At 39.8% G+C, this 23,221-nt stretch overlaps 1 protein-coding gene across 3 annotated transcripts in view; it reads right to left on the reverse strand.

The window, feature by feature from the left end:
- Window positions 1-5,716: 5,716 nt before the first annotated feature.
- The window catches only part of LOC102799250 (CD166 antigen homolog), a 46,292-nt gene continuing 28,787 nt past the window's right edge, over window positions 5,717-23,221 (reverse strand). The window contains exons 2-16 of one of the 3 annotated variants that reach the window (XM_006801593.3): window positions 21,834-21,940; window positions 21,403-21,619; window positions 21,227-21,291; window positions 20,735-20,822; window positions 20,324-20,488; window positions 17,756-17,880; window positions 17,491-17,623; window positions 17,066-17,178; window positions 16,849-16,975; window positions 16,133-16,254; window positions 11,417-11,549; window positions 10,605-10,634; window positions 10,044-10,155; window positions 7,555-7,694; window positions 5,717-7,459 (exon numbers count right to left, since the gene is read on the reverse strand). In XM_006801593.3, coding sequence (XP_006801656.1) covers window positions 7,592-7,694; window positions 10,044-10,155; window positions 10,605-10,634; window positions 11,417-11,549; window positions 16,133-16,254; window positions 16,849-16,975; window positions 17,066-17,178; window positions 17,491-17,623; window positions 17,756-17,880; window positions 20,324-20,488; window positions 20,735-20,822; window positions 21,227-21,291; window positions 21,403-21,619; window positions 21,834-21,940 — 1,640 coding nt within the window. In that variant the 3' untranslated portion in view covers window positions 5,717-7,459; window positions 7,555-7,591. Of the gene's footprint in view, window positions 7,460-7,554; window positions 7,695-10,043; window positions 10,156-10,604; window positions 10,638-11,416; window positions 11,550-16,132; window positions 16,255-16,848; window positions 16,976-17,065; window positions 17,179-17,490; window positions 17,624-17,755; window positions 17,881-20,323; window positions 20,489-20,734; window positions 20,823-21,226; window positions 21,292-21,402; window positions 21,620-21,833; window positions 21,941-23,221 lie in introns of all 3 variants that reach the window. The other 2 variants (XM_087851036.1, XM_006801594.3) reach the window with 2 other exon arrangements.

Raw genomic sequence — 23,221 nt, forward strand, 5'->3', positions numbered from 1 at the left:
AGGTAAAGGAACCCCTGGTTTCAATACGTGCTCCAGCACATGTACATTTTGTGAAGCCAGGACCAATTTGTACTGAAGACGTGCTGGAAATGGCCCCAGCAGCCTTGGGCTTCTGTCTGCCATTAATATAGAAGAAACCATTTGGGTCCATCACTATGATGGTGTAAGACTGTCATTCCTGCTGATAACCTATTTAATACTGATAATTAATCATGACCATTTATGCCATCTGAACGACTGCATATGGGACTGTTCACTAGCTGACTGAGAAATCATATTTTTGTGAATCTTTGGACTGTCTTTATGTTTTGCACAAATTAAAGTTCCATTGGCCGATTTTACTCCATCCACTTTTATGGGACTTGCCAAAATGTAGTAGAAATAAACTAAGACTGTTTAGGGGAAAAAAACTCAAAGCTCATCAAATTTTTCTTCTTTCATGAACAACTAGCTCTAACTAGAGCTCTAACATCTCTGCAGTTTTAAAGAAGGCCCAACAGCGTCTCCACTTTCTGAGAATCCTCAGAAAAATGGACCTGAAGAAGGAGCTGCTGACCGTCTTCTACCGCTGCTCCATTGAAAGTGTGCTGACATATTGCATCGGTGTGTGGTTCTCCAGCTGTCATCAATATGGCCCAAAAAATCATTGGACATCCTCTTCCCTCCCTGAAGGACCTGTACAGCACTCGCTGTCTCAAGAGGGCACGCAGCATCCTACGGGACGGTACACACCCAGGACACCGGGTGTTTAAGCTGCTGCCGTCTGGCAGGAGGTTCAGGCTGCTGAGGTCCCGAACAAATAGACTCAAGGACAGCTTTTACAACAGGGCAATAGCCCTGATCAATGCTAATAGCTGACCTGACTGGCTATTTTTTTTTTTTTTTTTTTTTTGGGGGGGGGGGGGGGGGGGTAACAACGGTAAAAACAGTAACAATAATAATATTTATATTTATAACAAGGTGCAATAACAATTAATGTGCAATAATAGCAGTGTGCAACACAAATACACTTATTCTTCTTTTATTATACTGTGTTGTGTTGTTTGTGTTGTGTTGTGATGTGTCGTATCGGTCGTGTTGTGTTATATGTAGTGCCGACGTAGGACAGTTTTCCAATTTCATTGTACTATTGTACTATGTATGACTGTGCAATGACAATAAAGAGTTATCTTATCTTATCTTATCTTATCTTATCTTATCTTATCTTATCTTATCTTATCAGAAAAAGAAGGTAAACCATACAAAAGAGATGAAATCTGCTGGATATAAGAATGTTTTAGCCTCTAGGAAATCCCTGCATTAAAGATTTAATTTCTGTATTAACTGGCAGTTACCAGAGCTGAGTCGCACCTGGTGTGGTGTTTTGCTGCTGTGGCCCATCTTCTGTATGTTGTGTGTTCAGAGATGCACTTCTCCATACTCTTGCTGTTACAATTGGTTATTTGAGTTACTGCTCAAACAGTATTTCAACAGTGTACCTAATAAAGTGGCTATAAGTTTATATTTAATTTATGGGCTTATATGGAATGGACCAGGAGTCCGGCTCTGGCATAAAGCACTTATCTAGTCTCGTGGATTTCTCAGAGCACCTTATACTACGCATCACATTCGCAGATTCAACACACGATATTAGTTTGGTCACTTTAAGCACTCACCTTTCTCACATTCACACCTACAGCCAATTTAGAGCCATGAGGTAACCTCAACCTCAACAATCGCTACAGAGACACTAATAAAAACAAAACCAAAGACCTCTACATCCCTCCCAAGATTCATGCATGATACAGTCAAACCAAACGTTACATTCAAACAGCACAGAAAAGGAACAACAACAACATAGAAAACAATTTCCCATGTTTTTAACCTTTTGTACCTGCCATCCACAGGATTTGGAAAACACAGATTAAATTGATTAATTCAAATGAGGAGAAAGGGTTTCATCAATAAAGAGGACAGGTAACATTTAGAGGGCATAACAAATGATGCAAAGTAAACCAGCTGAAGGTCTCAGTTAAGAACTGTTGCAGCTTTGCATTTAAATGTTCACTAATGATTGTGTTATTTCATTATGTGTATGTGCACCCAGAAGTTGCACTCATAAAAGCTGGAAGAGATCTCCTCAAAATTTTAGGCTTTTCCCCTTCATAACGGACCTCAGTGAAATTATGATCAGTGCAATTAATTCTATGAAGACTTTTTATTATCAATATTTTTGTTTAGGAGAGCCACTTTGTTGCTTTAATTTGAAACAATTAGACCCAATTGTGACCCTAAAGTGGATAAGCAGAATAAAATGGATCAGTAGATATAGAACTTGCCTCACTAATCTGGTTCAATTTATATTTTTAAGCAGAAGTGGATGAAAATATACAATGAAGTGGAAAGAAAATCGATGTAGTCGATATTTAGAAAAGAAACACAGAAACTTTGCACCTTTCCTCGTTGGTTTGTCTTTTGTCTTCTTTATTTTTATTTTGAACTTCCTGTTGATCTTCAACAAGCAAATGTGACTCAAAAACAAAGACAAAACCTTTTTTTCAGGTCTTCTTTTTATTTATACAGTTACATCACACCAGATGACAAATCTGCATGAACTCTCTCAACACTGCATCCGCTAAAGACAGACATAAAGCAGTTTTTCATTAGTTTTTTGTTGTTGTTGTTTTTTAATGCTCTCCCTGTAAAGGTGCAGATGGCCCTCATTTATCAGTGGATCAACTTATAAATGTGTCTTTTACAATTTCCACTCTTTTTTCCTATTCGAGTGTTCCTACTTGCTGTAGTTTGCTTCTTAGTATACTGCAGTGGTTAGTGAAGCATCAAACACAATGGAAGTTAAGTCATTTTTAGGACTAAATAATGTTCATTTAAAACATCATATAAGTCATTTGTGTAGCTTGCATGTGGTACGTTTGGTGAACGTCTGATTAGTTTTAGAAACACAGAAACAAAAAAAAAATCGTCAAACCTTTCTTTCCTTTGACGCCGTCAGTACCCATTGCTGTTAAATCTTTGGCCACATGGTGGCAGCAAATGCTAATGTTGGTTGTTATGTTGCCTTTATTCCGAGCAAAGTTAAGATGGAGATAGTGCTGCAAAGGAGAAGAATGACTAATCACGTGATTTCTGCTGCTGTCTTATTGAACGAACCTGTGAATGAGTGATTATTTAAGAAATAAACTTGCCTCAGAGTGTATAAAAAATCGGATTTATGTTTAAATCAGTTAAAGTAAACATTCTTCAGTTAATGGCATATAAAATGTGTCTTTGCCTGCATGTCTGGGGCACTGTCCTCCCAGGCTTTGACGGCTCACTCCGATTGCAGATTCATTCCCTTCTGTTTATTGAAGCAAAACATACAACTTAACTAAAGCACAATAATAAAACCCACACAGACATCAGTAGAAGCACAGCACACATTAATAAATATACTGATCTGAATATTATAGAGAATAAAGATCTTCTGCTACCCCGCCCCCCCCTTCCCCTTCAGAGTGATATGTTAAGCTTCAGTCCAGTTCACTGAGTGAGAGATTTGACATGCCATCAAGCTATATGTTGTCGTGTTTACGATAAAACCTGTTTTATTTTGTAATTATTGTTCTTTGTGTATTATTATAAACCCTTTAATAATTGTATGGTCCATTCTGGTCAACCTAATCTGTGTTGTATTAGTCACACTCAGTGTGTGCTATACACTTGCAGTTGCTCATGTTCAAGTTGCCAGATTTTCTTGTTCAGTCAAGTCTTCCTGGAATTTTCTTGCATCCTTTGTGTTTAATTGTTGACTTCCTTGTGTGTGTGTGTGTGTGTGTGTGTGTGTGTGTGAGAGACCTTTTGGGCTGTTTTATAGACTTAGTTTTTTGCCTGTGCCCTCCTGGTTTAGTTTACTCTTGCTGACTGATCACACTTGTATGACCTCTGCCTGTCTGGATTTGGGTTTTACTCTGCCTCTGTGTGTCCTCCCCCTGTTGAAGTCTTGTACATCTGCTTGTGCAGTTTACTCCACAACACCCTGTTTCATGTGCTTTTCATAGGTTGTGCATTTGAAGTGTAGGCCAGAGGTACATGTTAGGAGCTTTGAAATAAATGCAGTGAAGCGAAAAGTGCAATATTTCACTTTGACATGGAAGAAAAAAGGGATCTCAAAACTGAATAGCGAGGAAATATTTAAGCCCTCTCCATGTATTCTTTATTTGTATGCATCTCATCCTAAACTGTCTGATTAAAAAAAAAAAAATAAACTTCAGTTTATGAAACCCAAGCAATAACTGCTGAAGCAACAAAGCTTATCTTATAAAATATGTTAAAACAAAAAAGCACATATCCTCTTGGTTACCAAAACTCTAAAATATAGTATCAGCTATACAAACTGACACCTGGTAAATAGCATTTACCAATCAAATTAGGACTTTCCGGTAGCATGAAGTTTACCAAAAGATCTAACTAGTAGATCATAATGTCAAAAAAGGAGAGGTTAATAAATAAGTTTCTGCATCTCTGAGACTAATCAGATTAGAGACCGATCTTCAAATGCAGAAGCCTCGCAACAGCAGTGAGCCTTCCTAGTAGTGGCTGTCCTCTCAGGTTTTGCCAAACAGCACCTGGGTGACAGGAATTCCCAGAAGACCAGGGGAACTTCAGGCCTTTCTCTCATCAATAAAGTTCAATATTCTACTGTCTGAAAGACACTGGGCAAAAATGGCCTCCATGGGAGTGTGCCAAAGTAAATCACTGCCAACCCGGAGGAAGATTAAGCTTCATCCGGATTTTGCCACAGCACACTTTAATATACCCAAGACCTTGTGAGAGAATGCTTAAGTGACTGGAAGACAGGGGATCATTAGAGCTGACAAACTAAATAGAGAATACAACAAAACGACCATTATACTTTCAGTCATGCATGGAGGTGGCAGAGTAATGCTGTGGGACAGCTTTGCTGCTTCAAGGTCGGGGCGGCTTGCCACAATTGAGAGAAATATTAATTCCAGCGTCTGACAGAAAATCCTGAAGGAGAACATCAGGTCACCGGTCTGAGCTGGAGCTCAGGTTCAGCTGCATTATGCAGCAAGACAAGTCATTCCTAAGATCTGACAGTTTAGTAAGAGATACACACACAGACACACATACACAAAAAAATTGGGATGGGGTTCAATACCTTTTTCCTGCCACTGTACCTGGTCATCCATATTCATCCTGATATAACACCTACTCCAAAATGTCAAAGTCAATTTCTGGAAGGAGATGGAAACCTGATACTGCAGACATGCTGAAGTAATAATGTCTGTGTAGATCCTGCCCATGGCAAAATCTCAGATGGGTTTTGGATCAAATCCAAAATTCTGCTAAGTTTTGTGGCCAAATATTTTAACTGTTTTTTTTTTTTTTGAATAATTCATGGAAACAGGGCTAAATCCTGCCTTCCTCTAAAAAAGACAGATGAAAGGACTGAATATATTTACAATAGTTTCCACCGGTAATAACAACAAAAGGTCAGGTTTTGTCATTTTGTATGTCTAATGCAGGAATATTTTTTCAAATTTCAAGACTGAGTCTCATTAACTGTTCCTCAAAACTCATCACTTTCCTTGTTTTCTGCATATTTTCTGCAGTATTGACAGATTTGTTATCACACAACCAGTCACTGTACATTAACTCTGTGCCGTCAGTGTTTTCTGCGTATGCGTGCGAGTGAAATGAAAAAGAAAGACCCGAACCGTGTTGATTTTTATTTCAAAAGATGACCAGATGAAAAAAAACGAGAAAAATGATAACAACATAATTAACATTGAGTGGACATAACTGTTCCAAATGTACACTTTATTTTAAACAAAAGTACAAAAACAAACATCAGATATTTACAATACTTGCATGGCAATGTTCACTTTCTTTGGTCAATCTTCCAATCAGATGGTTTTACACAAGGTAGGCAACAAACAGCAGCTTGGAGGTCTGAGATTCTCACATGCTGAATATATTATTCAACCAGACACAGAGCAAACTACCGATGACTCAGAACTTAATGACATTTTTTGTAGAGTCTGCAAGCAATTTATCAATGGTTTAAATCCAAGACATGAGTTATGTGACCATTATTGAATGTGCCTACCAGGATATTTTAGTCTTGTACAATATAAATAGCAAAAAGGAAAAGTAAAATCACGTACGTCACAACTACATCCTGGCCTCATTGCTTTTTCAAATTCATTAAATGCTCTTAAGGGACCAAAACCGTGACATGTACAGCTGCAGGTATTCCATCGTATTCTACACAAACTCGACGTGAAACATGAACCCTAGTGCACATCACAAACTTAAGCTGTTACAGGTAGATTTTTAAAAGAAGGAAAACATATCGTAAAGGCTACTTTAAGACAAACATCCCGCTCACTGGGTGTCTTTGATTACAGAAGTATGCCACAGCTACAGAATGAACACTCGTACCTCAACACTGATGGAGCACAAACTTATAGAGTTACATAAAAACAACCTTTTCCTTACTACTATTTTTTTTTTTTTAAAGAAAAGCATGAAAGTGAACTTTATGTTGCTTTCATGCAAAAACAAAAAACACGTGTGCAGCCAAACTACAGCCAATAAAAGAAGGTTTAAACTGTGCTATACATTCTCCCAATAATCTACCTGCTTGTGTCGTTAGGTGGCTACGCTGAATGTACGTTGGCGAAAAGACGAGGCAAAATTAACTGATTTTCTGCAATTTTCTCCCCTGGTTACACACAATCAAATAATAATAATAATTAAAAAAACACCTTTGTGAAACATCATGTCCTTGCTGATATACAACATCTAAAACTAATGCTAATACCCTTAGCCCTTTCAGGATTTTATCAATTTCTCAGCTTTTTTTTTTTTTTTTTTTTTTACCTGAATGAACAAACTGAAATAATGATAGAAGTGAATGTATTTATGACCTCGATGTCAAAGGCAGAGGTTGTTTGAGTGTGATGAGGTGAAATTAAAAAAAAACACAAAGCAGAAAAAAACCAAACTATGGCGGTAATGTCCCTTGGTCCCTGCTATGTCCCGAGGGCCGAAAAAGTCGAACACAGACTAACGCAGGCCTACACATCCTTACATCAAAGGCAACTGGTCTAGTAGTGATTTTCCATTTTCTCAGCTTTCCAATTTCCATTCTAACAAACATGAATCCTAATAGTAGACAGGTTTACACATGTATCAGTAGTGCAGACAGGCTATGTATATCACATACAGTATCCATTCTTTTTTTTTTTTCTTTTTCTTTTTTTTTTAGGAATGGGAGGAGTGAGGGGTTGATGGGCTCAGGGAGATGTTTGGATATGCTTTTTTTTTGTTTGTTTTTAGTAAAATTCTCCCTGAAACCAAATCCAAACGGTCTTCATCCCAGTGTACACTCTTTCCCCCCCTCCCTCCCCAAAGACAGAGGTGAAGAGAAATGTGCAAAAGTTCCACGTTCTCACTAGAAGGGAAAGATTAAAAATGTCTTATTAATTTTTTTGTACAACTTTTATGCGTCAAACTCTTTATGTGCATGGTGGAAATGTCTTGCTCTACCTTTCGCATCGCCGTTTCAAGAACAGTTGCTGTTTCTTTACACCTCAGCTTTTTGGCTGTTTTCCTCCACTTTCTCCTCCAGCTTTTTCTCCTCCTCGGAGGACCCGCACTCCTTCTCGCCGGTCTTCCAGCTTCCTTGCCTGTTTCGATTAAAACAGTCGTTTATTAACCGGTCCTTGCATGATGATATGACGGTGTGACTGCTTACTACACGTGTGCAGAATAACTCACGGTATAAACTGCCCACTTAGGCTAAAGGGAAGCTATCCATCTACAGCTGCTGTGTACTTACACTATAGTTCACAATCAATCAAGAGCAAACTGCCTTAATTTGGCAAATGGAAGACTGATTAACAAGCAAGCAAAATGGAGCGCTGCCCAGGTACCCAAGCCCTTAATAGTCCTTAAAAGCCTACATTAACCGCAATGATTTTTTATTTATTTTAACATGTATTTTAATTTGTTAATTCATTTGAAGGAACTGCCAAAAGTGAGATCAGAAGATCAATACTACTCGTATACAAGGTTAGAATAGGATGAATAGTGAAACGGCGAGTCTGGCTGTGTCCAAACTCTATTTGTACAAAAATACTCGACCACATCTCCTAATCTTTTAATCCAAGTGTTTCTGTTCTACAGGTATATGAAACAGAGCACCTGTCCAAAATGTCTTTATAAATATTTGTAAAGGAATTCAAGGAGCTTGTTATAAAGAAGTTTAGTGTGGTTATGTGAGTATAACACACGTTGCGCCAACTTTGTGAAATTTCTTCCTCCTGGATATTCCACAATCATCTGCAAGTGTTATTATTGCAAAGTGGAAGCATTTAGAAACCACAGCTACTCAGTGAGTGCTGAGTGCTGAGGCGCCTGGTGCGTGAAAGCCGACAACGCTCCGGTGACTCAATAGTCTCAAAGCTCGTCTGGCTTGTAAACTAAATTTCCACATTAGCCACTTGTTTCCGTCTCTTTGAGTGTTAATGTTAAGTCCAACTTTATATTTACTGCACAGATCTGAGAGCGACATCAGTTTTCTTGTAATTCTCAGCTATGACTAACTGGAAAATTTACTCAAGTACATCAACAGCTGAATAAATTACTGCTTCTATTAACTGGTCTTGGATGAAAATTGAATTTTGAGTTAATTGCTTTTATTTTAGTATCCTCATATGGTCCAAATCTCATATTTTAAAACAGAGAATTTAATCAAATATCCATTTGTTTATAAACTAAAAACCTCATGCCAAACAGTGTTATTCCAGCAATAGAGAACTGCTTTTTGAATTATACATGTTGTTGGCAAGAGGAGTTCATATCAGAAGCTACATTAGGTATGCCTGTTCAGGTTCTTGTTAATACAAATATTTAATCAACCAATCACATGGCAGCAAGTCTATGTATTTAGGCATGTAGACATGGCTGCTGAAGTCCAAACCGGGCATCAGAATAGGAAAGGTGATTTAAAAGTGACTTTGCACGTGGCTCGGTTGTTGATGCCAGATGGTCTGATTTCACAAACTGCTGATCTGCTAAGGTTTTCCCAAATTTGAAAAAAAAAGAGAAAATCTCCAGTTATGTGCAGTTCTTTGAGCAAAGACGTCCTGGTGATGCCAGAGGTCAGAGGAAAATGGTCAGGCTACTTCGAGCTGATAAGAAGACAACAGTAACTCAAATAACCAGTTCTTACAACCAAGGCATGCAGGAGAGCATCTCTCAATTAACAAAATGCCTAATGTAGAAGCAGATGGGCAACAGCAGCAGGAGACCACGCTGGATGCCATTCCTGCCAGCTAAAATCAGGAACCTGAGGCTATAGTTTGTAAACTCTCACCAAAATTGGAAAACAACAACCCGATGATTGGAAAAAATGTATCCTCCTCTGATGAGTCTCAATTCCTGCTGCGCCGTTCAGATGGTTACGATCTGAATTTGGCATAAATAACATCAGAGCATGGATTCATCCTGCCCTGTATCAATGGCTCAGGCTGCCGGTGGAGGGTTAATGACGTGGGAGATATTTTTCTTGGCACACCTTGGCAGAAACTACATGGTGCTGTCATGTCGATATGGACTAAAATCTCAGAGGAATGTTTCCAGCACCCTGTTAAGAATTAAGACAGTTCTGAAGGCAAAGGAGGGCGTCCAGTACTAGTAAGGTGTACCTAACAAGTTGATGAGTGCATATGTAACACACAGCTTTATCATGTTATGCGCATAATTGCTTTCTGCTACATGAATACTACATATACCTGCATGTAAAGTGCAGGTATGCAATGTTTTTAAATCTAAATAAAATATGTTTCACTGGAAATAGAAAAGGAGGTTTTAGCAAATCAGAATAACCACGATGCATGAATATAGACTCTGCCTAATTAATGAGGAGATCCAGATGGAGGTAAAATTGTGTCTACAAAGATGTTCATTTTATCTTGTTGGTGAATTTTATGAACACTTTTATGTAGCAGCATTTGTTTAAATGTGCTTCTTACTTGGATTTCTTCGAGTAAACCCAGTATGCCAGTCCTATAACCAAAGTGGCGATGAGGAGACCCACTATAACACCAACCACCAATCTGGTTTGGTCGCTGTCTTCCGACTGATCTGTAAAGAAAGACAAAACAGAAATATCAGAGGCGTGAGTGTCATGTTTCTGTATGCTGCTCCAGTCTGGACAGAAAAAAAATTACTCTCGTGTGCATTAAATGCATTGATGAATGGACACATCCGCACTGTGCATGATTATGACTCATTGATTTGAATGTTAATGGGAGCAGTCGCCACTTTAATCTCGTCAATGGGCCTATGAACAATGTTGGCATCTTGTCAGGATGCTGGTAGCTCCATTCCTCCTACTGCTTCATAACTATATTTATTTAAAAGAAGCGCACTGTCTAAACATTGTTTTTTCTGCTCTACAGTCCAAGGTGACGCTAAAGATAAATATTTGATAAAGAGCCGTCTTTTAGTGAGCAACCTTTGATTCCCCCATAGACTTTTGTCAACCCACTTTCTACTGTTTCTTTACAAGAAGGAAGACCGCGCCAACTTACCTTGTTTATCCATTCTCACCTCCTCAATTACTGAAATCAGATATGAAATAACATTAACGTCCAACCGAAATGAAGGGGGGAAAAAAACAAAACAAAAAAACAAGCTTGAAAAATTACTACTCTACATCTACTCGACTTTGCATGCAAGAGGTTCCAAGAGGGAACAGATTAAATCCAGCATCCCAACATACACCCACTGAGCGAGGGGGGGGGGATAGAGAAAAGAACGATGTGGAAATGCCATCCCAAACACACAGGAATGAGTAGGCAAGAGAGAACAAATGGTGATATAAACACACTTGGACACCGTCGGACAAGAGTGTGGACTAAGTGCTAAGTGCATGCACTAATTACAGTTTGACAGTGATGGTGAGAGTAAAAAGGCTGGACTTTAATAGACAACTACCACCAATACATAAAGTTCTTGAAAGACGTACTAGTGTTTGTGTATGTTTGATACATTGTGTATTTAATAGTGGTTTTTTTTCCTGCTTACTCATCAGTGGACTATAAATCCTAAAATAACAACTGATTTTAAATAATTGCCCTTATGGCCACCAAATTGGTGTGCAACGACGTGACTCCACACACTCTACAGACAATCCCAAACTGGGTGGATTTACCCTGGTGTACATACCTGCTACAATATTGTCGTTTTGTCAAAGCATGTAAACATGATGTCAAGTTAGCATGCAGATGGAAAGAGTTAGTAAGAACAGTAGGAAAACACTTAGGAAGGCAGATTAGTGACTTCATGAAAGAAAAATGAAGCCGACAGAGGTAAAAGGACCAAATTGTGACTTTGTACTTACAAGAGGACACATTTATAGCTCTGGAATCATTGCCAAGCCTATTGGTCACTGTACAGTGGACAGTTAGATTTGCAGAGGGCACAACTTTGATCTTGTGTGTAATCTTTCCACTGACGAAAGGACTTTCACCAAGCTGAGTAACGAGAGAGAGAGAGAGAGAGAGAGAGAGAAGAAACAAATGTTAATATTTGCACATCTGATCCGGATAATTTGAAGAAGATTTGCACCATGAGGGGGCGATGTTGGACCAATAAGTGAGTCAGCCCTTGCATGACAAAGAAACAGCGTGTGTGCCTCTGGGATATAGACTCCTGAGTCTCAGAGGAAAACCCCAGACACAAAGACAAACTGCCAACACCCTTTGCACATCCTCTGCATATACAAAAGGATGTTGCATTCTTGTAAATACTTATTACTGATCCCGTATTCAAGTCTTCACATTTTGCTGAATGGGGGGCGGTGGGATTAAATTGCTGAAATCTGTTACTTTCAAAATGCATTTTTATTTCCTGACAGAGTTCTGTGTATTTTCTTTTTGGAGTAAATTAAAGATTTTAAGGTTCCTCTCATGGTTAGACAATGACTGAAAGGGCTGAGAAGAACTGCAACCATCCTGCGCACACCCCCAGGTTTATGTGTAATTCACACCGCTTCACTGAGTGACTCTGCTATCAGTGCGCACACAGGTAGACTGTGGAAACAAAGAAGAAGAAAAAAAGAGGCTCCATTTAAAAAACAGACAATTTTTGTTCTTGTGACAGGCTGCTGGAAAATACTGTGTTTGAGCCTCGGGGAAAATGAAGAAATGTACTCTTTCGAAACACTGACCACAACAGCCTGGACCAGATAAGTTCACAAGTGTGACAGCTGGGGAAAATACTAACAGTGCAAACTGCCATGCACAAAACAGGGGGTATTCATTCACTGTGCAGCAAAAAGGGAAAAAGTAAAGAAAAGCAAGAGCTGTCTCTGGACAAAGACAATAGTAGGAGGCTTAAGCACACAGCCTCTGTTTAGCCACACCTTCACGTTTCTGCTGGTGATACACTGAGGTTCGCTGTAAGACAAATGCCACTATGTTTTAAACCCATGCAACTCTATTTGTGTTTTTATTCCATATTCACAACCATCTGCTCCCTACGAGGCTCTTAATGAAGCCTGATAGGGCTAATTTCTCCTTATAAACCATCTATTGGCTACTTTGTAGAGGACATTCAGACGTTGTAATCTAAAGACGTCAATGAAATAGTTACTGCAGCACAAACCTGTTGCCATGTTATATAGGAGGACCACTGTGAGAATGAATTTCTATGACAACCAGTATTGATTCACCAACAAAGGAGTAATGCTTTCAAGGGAAAATGGGACAGAAACACTCAAAACATTCTGAATGATTTTATATGGCTTGAAAACCTCGCTGCAGTCTCAAGAGTGTCTTGAGGTGGAGGAGGGCGGGGTGTGGAGGTCATTTGTTAAAGCCGATACCCATCTTGTTATTTTAACAAATAAATTGCTACACCCAACTGCGACTGAAAACAGGCGCGTTAACAAGCACATGGGGGGAAACTTTCTCTGTAAGCTGCCACTGAGAAATGTAACCTTGTCATGACTGGTTTCCAACTACCCTGGATGACAATGATGATGAATTCTGTTGTCCTGTGACTGAAATTAGACGTCACCCTGTAGCAGTTTCATATACAGGTACAGATACAATAGTCATCTTCACTGCTGTTATTACTGTGGTCATCTACTAATTGGAAGGTTGGCGGTTCGATCCCTGGCTGGCCCTGGCCAAGTATCCTTGGGCAAAATACTAACCCCAAGTTGCTCTCTGATGCATCCATCCATGTGAATGTTTAATAGAAAAGCACTTTGAGTACTCAGGTTTAGGGCTGTGCGATATGACCAAAAGCTCATATCCCGATGTAAGACATCTATCGTCCCGATAACGATATAAATCACAAAAATATAACATTTTCTGTAAATTCTGTGAATCTCGGGCAGCTCGTCTTGCGGGAAGTGTTTCCAGCTGCGCGTCATGTACCTGGAGTCGAGTGTTTTAACCGATGCATGAAACGATACATTTTTAGGCATAAGTTGTAAAGGCCGCCGTTTTCTTTGTGAGTATTTATTACACGGCGTGCTGCGGGGAAAAGCCTGTTCTAACGTTTAAGTCTAAGGTTTATTTTTTTAGCACCTGTCGGCTCTTTTTTAATTCTCATCCGTAAATAATCTGCTCTTTCACGTGATTCAGTTTATTTTGAAAAGTCTCAAGAGGATCTTGAGCTTTATTGTGAAAGGTTTATGTGGAACATAAACAAGCGGACGCGCGATGCTGTTACCGTCGTTGTTGCTAACCACAATGCATAAAAACAGGTGCTTGTCTGTCTGTAGTGTGGTTATATTAAATATAAGAGAAAGAGAGAACTTTAAGAAATTAATATAGCCACTACAGTGATCACCAAAACAATGAAAAAATATTGCCGTAAACAGTTTATTTTGCGACACCACGAAACAAACGATAGTGTAAAATGAAACTATAGACGTTTTTATATCGTCATCCGATATATATCATTATATCGAACAGCCCTACTCAGGTTGAGTAGAAAAGCGCTATATAAGAACTCATCCACTTGACCGATTTCAGTATTAAAATTATAATCTCATGATAAATTAAACAAACAAAACAAGTTGATGTTTTTGGGGGAATAGTCTGTACAGGCAATTGAATGATGAGCAGTTTCACAGCCAAATGAGACCCATTCCCTTGTTATTCCATGACAAATTAAGCAGATGAAAGATCTGGGGATGATTCCAAGTGTTGCATTTCCTAAGTTTCCCCTGGCAGTCTCTAAATGCGGTCCAAAGAGATGAAAAAAACCCCCAAAACATACCTATCTGAGCGATAGCAAAAACTTTACAAGTGGCAAACTCAACAGTTGGCTACATTCTTAAAACAAGAAGGAACATAACTAAAGTGGATGACTGCAAAGTCTTTCCTTGTTTAAAAAAAGCTTTCTCAACTTCATAACCAAGTCGAGAACACTCTCAAGAATGACTTGTAGCCACCCAACAAGCAAAATGTTTGGTTTTCTACTAAAAAGAAGCCCTGAATTTGCAATGTGCTGACAGCAGCTATGCTCGCACTGTGTAAAAACAAACACATCTCCCTCATGACCCTGGTGTAGATTCCATAAACAAGTTTACCTTGAGTACCAGAAGGTACATTGATATTTTCACCATTTCACAAGATTTGATTTTGTTAACGGTATACATCGATCCCGAAGGACCTGCTTTTAGCTGTGTTCAAATTCACAGAATCTTGTGAAGCCTCTGAGATGTATGTCATCACCAGCCACAGAGCAATCTTCGCCACAACAGAAGCAATAACTGCCTGCATTTATCTTGGGAAAAAAAAAACACTTGTAGTTTGTTCTGATGGGACAATAAACTGAAGACTTCACACAACTGTAAGCGTGGCGCTAATGCATGTTTTCTAATAATACAGTATTTTTCCTTTCATGGCTCTTTAAGTCTGACACAGTTTTTTTTCTGAGGATTTTCTTTTGTGCCAGCACTAGGGATGGGTATCGAAAACCGGTTGGAATTGTGTGCCGTTTTTGCAAACGATTCCCTTATCGATTCCAGTCGCCCCGAATGATGTCACCACGTTGCGGAACGTCATTTACCTGGCAGGGCGCCTAAGCGGCTCAAACGCTCAAAAGTTTGTCAACTTGCAGTACTTGCAAAGTGGAGATTTCATTTAAGGGAGGAAACACTACGAATATGCAAAAGCATTTGCTTACAAAACACACGATAACCTTAAATGAATGTCGTGTTTTTAATTCCGCTCCGGACTCGTGAATCTCAACCCAGCAGCAGCGGTAGCGTTTGCACGTCCTCTCCCGTTAATGCGGCAGGTAAATAATCAACTAACAGTGCATATTATGTTAGCGCGATCTGCCTTATTACAAAACCTGCCATTACTGTGCATTTAGGTGACCATGATGAGAGAGACAGACAGAGTCTGGTTGGCTCAGATGCTGGCAGTTCTCGCTGCAGTCTACCCGTAGCGTCTCCTTTCAGGCCAGGATAGACGAATGTCACCGAGCAGTGACTAAGTTTGTGGTAAAAGGCTTGCACCCATTTGCCACAGCAGATGCCCTCGATTTTCAGTAAGTGAATGTGTTTAATTGTAGGCAGGGACATTACTAGATATTCTTGTGTAATTGCTACAGAATAATTTATGTAATACTTTGTTATTGCTACAGAAGAATATTTATTTTATTATTTTACATTCACAATTTTTTTTCCTGGGGACCCTGACACCCCATTGAAGAGCCGTAGGCTGTGGATCTCTTAAGATCTCACTGCTGGGTTTGTAAGGTCATGTTACTCCTAAATTTCTATCTTGTTCAAAGAGAAGATATAAAACAAAGTTCTAAGCTATTCGACCTGTGTGTTCTCCTTTTTTAAAAAGAATCGATAAAGAATCGAATCGTTAAACAGAATCGAAAATGGAATCGGAGTCGTGAAAATCTTATCAATACCCATCCCTAGCCAGCACAGGAGGAGCGAACACATAAAACAAATCTTTTATGTACTGTTAGGAAGAATTAATGGATATGACCTTCAGAAACTGCAACAATTATCCAAGGATAAATTTCCTGCAATTCTGATAATAGGTAAACTTCCAAGCACGTAAAGGGTACATACCACGGTGCCATTAATGCTCCAGGAAACAGCTGGCTTTGGAGAGCCTTCAGCCTCACAAGTCAAGACTTTATGTTGGCCGTCATTACTGCGATTTTTGAACAGGCTCTTTACAACTGCAGGACCTGTAAGGGAACACGTGTTATAAAGCTCGATTTATCGTGGTTTAATCTGATCCACCGGCACATCTAAATATGACTGAGGAAAGGAATTTCTTAGAGAAATCGCTGTCCTGCCATGAGTTAGATGAGAAGATGAATACCACTCTCATGTCCCTATGAGTCTAGAGTCATTAGCGATAAGGCTGAAAACTAGAAGTAAAGAAAATCAGCAAGCCAGTCCAAAGGAAAATAATCCCACTAGTGCCTCCAAAAATCAGCAATTAGCATGCTCTGTCTTGTTTATTTTTCAAAATTTGTACAGAAAATAAAGTGTAAAAGCAAGATGTGGCTGCGAGTAACCATCTGGAGTCTGATCAAACCGTTAAAAGAACTTTTTTAACCACTGATTTTTATTTGAATTAAAAAACAACAACGCATATTTAATTAATGCGTTAGCTTTAAGCTGATAGTTTTTACCCTTAGACAAAGTCAGGCTGTTCCATCCATTCTTAAACTTTACAAACTGCCTGTTGGCTGCATACCTTAACTAACTTCAAATTTGAGACAGAGTGGTACCAGTTTTCTCTCCCTGCGTAAGACTTTTCTTCAAACCCTTACCTTCGACAGTAAGATCAAAAGAAGCTGTCCGGGTGATGTGTCCAACTGTCACCGTCCACTCATAGCGACCAGAGTCCGAGTAACCGAGCTTGGTAAAGTCGGGCTTTTTGTCCAGTTTCGCATTATTCTGAAATAAATCCAAGAGAATATTGGCGCTGTCAATAACAAGCACAAACCCCAATGATTGGAGCTTTGTTATATAAAAGATCTCTTCTACCTTTGTCCAGGAGACCTCTGCCTTTCCGGAAGAATCAATCTGAAGACTCAGATTCAAGGCTTCGCCAGCGCGCTTGACAATATTCCCAGAGGGGCTTAAATTGATGTCTAGGTCTGAAAAGAGGAGAGGATGGCAGAAAGATGGTTCAGAGGCCTGTTAAGGGTCAAAACATTTCTGTTGTTAACCATATAACTCTGCGCTTGGCTCACAGCCCTGCAGATTCAGCTTATTAGAAACAGTGCGGCTGACACAACAATTTCTCCCCAAATCAGAAGAAGACAGTCTTGCAAAGAGAGATATTAGGACTTTTGTAACAAATAAGACTGCAGGGAGAAAAGGAAATTATTTGGATACAGATGCAGATGTGTGGGGTAAAATTGCAGTAATTTCTACTTCTAGAGAAATGATTATTTTTGTCTTCTTACAGGTGACGGTGATGTTCCTGGTCGCTTCCATCGACGTGTCATCAATTAGGGAGCATTTGTATTCACCGGTGGCGTCGCGTGACACATTCACGATGGTGTAGGTATCCGTGTTTTCCACGGTCACCAGCTCCCCCTGCAAAAACAGTGAAAACAGCAGCATTTCATTTACGTTGCTGAGGATAAAAGACTGAATAAATACATTTTAGATGAAGTAAGCACTAGTTTGGATGAACAGAAGGAAATTTCAAAGCTTTTAATGGGATACCTTAAGGTGAAAGTTAAAGCTGGTAGGAGCTGGGTTACCATCTGCCACACACTTCAAAGTCAAGTTGTCTCCCTCTTTAAGCTCTTTCTGAGGACTGACCTCAAGCATGATGTTCTCCGTGGAGTCTGTGCAGAAAACAGGAGCAAGAAAGTCAGAGGGGCGAGGGTGGAGGGTGTAACAAGTGGAGCGTGCTCCCCAACCAGCTGAATGCAATGGGGACTGCACTCATCCACTGTGTCAGCACGCTACAGAGAGCTCTAACTTTGTGCCTCACTATTGGTTATGTCCAACTTCAAAATGCAGCAGAGGAGGTGGTTGAATTGCAGTCATAATCTGAGGCACTCAACCAAACAATCCTTTCAAAGCTCAATGTTTCTGCTCCATCTAAGGCAAACTCTTTCAAGAATTTCTTGAAAGAAAATGTTCCAGCACTGATAAGTTCTACTCTGGGCCGTATTGAGCAGGCAACTTCAATATTTAATGCTGCACTCTGTATAAATCTCAGAATCCACACCTCATTTTTCAACTTTCGCCATCAAAAGGTGCCGTTACCCGTGTCTGTCTCGACTGGAAGAAGAGAATTATAGAAAAAAAAATGTTAATGCACTCGCAAGAACCACAGGCACCGTCTGATTACAGTTGTAAAACGTCTCTTGGTCTTTTTGTGGATCACGAGCTGCTGCTGTGTTACGCGTGTGATGTGCAAGAAGCTTGACTTCAATTAAAAAGGGACACTTTTATTCTCTTTCACTCCATTTTGAAATTCTAGTCATGCCATATTAAATAAGCTGTTTTCTCACCAAAAAGCAACATTTCATCAACAGCAAAGTTTCATCAACAGACACGTACTTTAATTATTGATGTTTAGAAAAGAAAACAGCATCACTGATTCATTTGTGTCACTACTTAAAAAATGTGAATAAAACATGTTTGTAATTCTCATCGCGGTGGAGGAAACACAGACGTCAGTGAGGAGAATCTTAAACGAAATAACCTGAAATAAAACCGTGTAGCCACAGAGGAAAAAAACGCCCAGTTGTATGTCCTCTTTAAAACTTTATATACATTCACACAGCACCTTCTTCCTTCAAGTTTGCACCAAATCACAGTACTGCATAAAGGTCCACCTTTCTTTGTGTTCTGCTAGAAAAATGGCAAATAAGGGCAGCGATTTATTGAAACTTGCAAAACTGAATAGAAAAGCAGTACTTACGCCAAAAACAGAGTTTGTACAATACTAATGAGCTTAAAAGTCACCAATTGCTATGGCCACCTTTATTCTTCAACATAGCCTGAAATCTCAAGGTAAACTTTCTTCTAATTTCTTTAAATAGTCTTCAGGAATAGCTCCTGAATGACATTCAAAGGTTTTCTTTGGATGTTGGCTGCCTTTTGTTCCGTTCTCTGTCAAAATGATCCAACACTGCTTCAATGATGTTGAAGTCCGGAGAATCTGGGGAGGCCAATCCATGATGGATAGTGTGTGTTTTTCTATCCAGGTATGGTTTTTACTGCATTGGCAGTGTGTTTGAGATCCACTGTGTTTTACAGATGGCTCCTGACCTCCTCTGTACACACTGACAATGATTTGAACCAAACATTTTAAATCGCTTCATTAGATCTGTTGCCGCTGGTTTTGGTCTTCTTCTTTAATTTGGCACACCTCAGCTTTTTCTCTCTTCCTTAAGAATGACTTGACCGAAGAGCCAGACATCTGTTTGCTCTCTCATACTTGCCTGTTTCTTAAAGGCATGACTTTCACACACTGTTCATCTGCTATAGATGGGGTTTTTTTTATGCCTGTTACCTCTCATTTTGGCTGCCACTTGTCCACTTTCCTCAATTTTTTTTTAGGACACACTGCACACCAAGCCATTATATACCAAGTTTCCAGCTAGTAGCTCTCTGAGTATTGCTCTGTTGGCACAATAATGTCATACTGTGTTATCGTTGGCATTTTTTGACTGAAAATGAGTCAACAAGCAACCCACTGCTTGTAAGCAAAATACAGAATAATGGGGGGCAGCACGAGTCTGCACAGTACTGCATCCCAAATCTTTTTTCACTGCTTAACTGTCTGGCCATAGCTGGTCATAATTTTCCAACCACAGCAGAGGGGAGAATTTTCATGGCTCTCCTTACTTTGCATAGAGTGAAGGTCCTTGTTGTAAGTTAAGCTCCATGTATATAGTTTGTGTTATAGTATATTGTGGATAATTCACAGAGTTTTAAGCAGCATTATTATGTTGTTCCTTGGCTACAGCAGCTTGCTACAAATATCTCTGCAACAGTTAATTACAAATGAGGTGCTAAAACAATCCTCTGATACAAGCACATTTTATAGTTTTGTCCTGCTACAGGCAGTGGATTACCGAGACTTTACCGAGAATATTGTGGGTGTTAGAGTGGGTGTCGTTTTCAGGATATGGCATGTAGTTTAGACAGAGCGTAAACTTTTGGAGATTTCATGATAATCATCTTGCATTTTAAACCCTTTCTTTGAATTTACAGGTAAAAAAAACAAAAGCAAAATAAAAGGTTTTAGACAAAGTATGCTCAACGACTCACAGGTAATAGTAAAGTTCATGGAAGAGGATTCCAGCGGTAGACCGTCAGCACGGCATTCGAACTTGGCGCCTGTGTCTTCCTTCATTGCAGAATACTCGAGTGTGGAGGTAGTGGTCGAGAGGCCGGTACTAGATTCTACCACAACAGAAACTTTGATGGAAATCCCTAGACAAAAAACAAACAAGCACTGTCTGAAAACTTTAACAAGGAAAAAAATGTGCAATGACCAAAACACTGCACACAGTCATGAGCTGCGCCGTCATGAGAGTGCAGCACAATTCATCACAGCAGAATAATTTACAGCAACTGTCCCTGTCAGAGAGAATAAAACCATCTGTGTATGCAATATTTATAAATGTCAAATATTTTTTTTAGAACTCAAAGACAACAAAAGGGATGGTGAACACTCACCTTTCCCATCAGCCTCCAGAGGTTTATTGTTCTTGAACCATATGATGTTTGCAGGTGGGTTGGCATCTTTTGCAACACAATTTCCAAGCTGCAAAGCAAAAAAAGGGAAACAGGCAAGAAAAGCACTCAAAGGATGAATAAAAAAAATGCATTTCATGACTATTTTTAAGTGACCAAACATATGAGAAAATGAGCTTTTTGTTAATGCCACTCTGGTATTTGAGGACTAAACAGTTTTCCATGCAATAGACCATGAAATGCCTAAAGCATTTGTAAAGCCCCTCAAATCCTTTGGGTCTTTTAATTGTAGCACAAGCGAGATTTCTACTCTTTACTAATTCATGAGAATCACTTCAAAGAAGTCATTACTACAATAACAGGCACCATCTCTGTTAGGCCTCAAGATACGTTAGCTCAAGTAAGGGATTTCCCTTCATGACTCATTGCTTAAAATAATGTAGGCATCAAAATGTTTATCATTAAAAACTCCACCTTAGTAAGTCTTCCAATCTCTAGCTCCTCTGCTTTTTCATGAATCTCCAACTTTGCCGGCAACTCTGTAGTTGAGGGAAAAAAACAGTGTGAATGGAAAGGCTGGGTGTTGCTTGTGTCAGTCACAGCACTTGAACGAGAGCATTTTGACAATTTTCCAGCTAATTCAGACTCACTGTGAATTAGGACATTAACTGGGTATTCGAACACGTCTCCGCCGGTCACCACCATGCAAGTGAAAGTCCGCTGGTCACTGAGCTTGGCGGCAGAGATCAGCAGGCTGGAGTTTTTGTCCATGCTCACACGGACCTTGTATTCATCAGTGGCGCTGATTGAGACATTCTGGTTTTTCTGCTTGACCAGCAGGTATCCTGGAACTCCATCCCCTTTGTCCTGGAGAGCAGAGCGCGCTTGTTATGTGTCGCTCGCATATGGCACTGGCTTCGTGTTCACAATAAAAGCATGCACTGTTCATGCAGTGTCATATGGAGGGACAGATGCATGGTCTAATGCACTCAGACTGGGCGTGGTTCGACTTCAGACACAGTAAGTGGGCCTTAGACCTACTTTGCCATTTTGAGAACAACTGATCTCCAGGGTGACTTACATATTTCCATTTAGTGATGGCGATGTCTTCTGCCTTTATGGCTCCACTGTTGCATGGGATCTTGAGCATTTCCCCATACTGGCCAATAATAGGCTCCAAAGAGGTGACTGCAAAAGAGAAACACCAAAGGCACATTTTCAATTGCTTTCTAAGAATGGCTAATCTGGTCACCTGCAACACAAAACGAATTATTAGGACAGAAAATGAAAATGCTTATTATTCCGAATGCTTTGCAGCGCCTCCTGTTTGCATACATTTATACTATTTATACTGACATTTATCAGCACCACTTAGTGCTCGCCTAAACACACAAGGACAGCAGTTCCTATAGAGTTCTGCTAATTTTTCAGCTCCCTTGGGAAAAAAACAACAACAACAACAACCTTTCCTGCCCTAAATCTCATTCAAAACATTGCCATGGAGACAAAATGTTCAAGAGGGGGATGGGAGGGGGGGGTGCCAGGCGAAGTGTCTCAATGGGCTGCGATGAGGGGTTAGAGCCAAAGGGCTGCAGGGAAGAAGAGGCTGCCACGGCCCGACTGAAAATGAGGTGTTGCTCAGTTTTTCTGGCATTCAAATTTACATTTCAGACCTCTCGGAGTTCAGGCAGAGGTAAACGCACAAGCGTATGTGTGGAAGCATAAATCAGACAGCTAAAATCCAAAACAGCTTGAGAGCAGCTCGGTAAAGTGTATGAGAGGAAAACGGTGACCAGTCAGATTCTCTCTGCTGAAATAGAGACAAGTAATGTTTGTGTTTTGTGTGTGTGTTTTTTTTACAAGTAAAGTGCAAAACAATGAAGATCCTCCAATATTCTGCGTTCATTCGACCCTGAAATTGTCTGATTATATTCGTGCACAAAAAACCCAGCTGCACACCAAAATGCCATTTCTGCACCGAGAAAAAAAAGTTATACTCTCACTTTCCCTCTGAACACATCAGACTTTTAAAGGTTTTCTTAGTGTGGTACAGAGATGAACTGAATTCATTTGCTCTGTGCGTGATACTCATTTGAATCGTGTTTGAATGAAGGTAAATACTTTTACTCTGGTTACCACTGTCTGTATTAAAACAGAGAAACAACTGGGACCCGGAAGGCATGCTTGCACAGTCGGCAAGTTCAGAGGTGCGCAAATACCTGCCTGGTTTCCTTCGCACACAGTAAACCCCCTGTCGTTAAGTGTCATTTTCTCATCAGGACTATTAAACGAGTCCATAAAATAGTTATGTACATGTGTGATGAAACTAGAGAGACAACAAAATCAGACAGTTTGCCTCGAGTCGACAAAGTCTGCACTTATTGCCGTCCTCCTGACACTAAGCTGAACAAGTTCGCACACCGACACCTGTCACTCATCGTTACGAGCTGTCAACTCACAAGAAACAGC

This window comes from Neolamprologus brichardi, chromosome 14, assembly GCF_056152115.1.
Source record: "Neolamprologus brichardi isolate AB-2024 chromosome 14, ASM5615211v1, whole genome shotgun sequence".
Classification (NCBI taxonomy): domain Eukaryota; kingdom Metazoa; phylum Chordata; class Actinopteri; order Cichliformes; family Cichlidae; genus Neolamprologus; species Neolamprologus brichardi.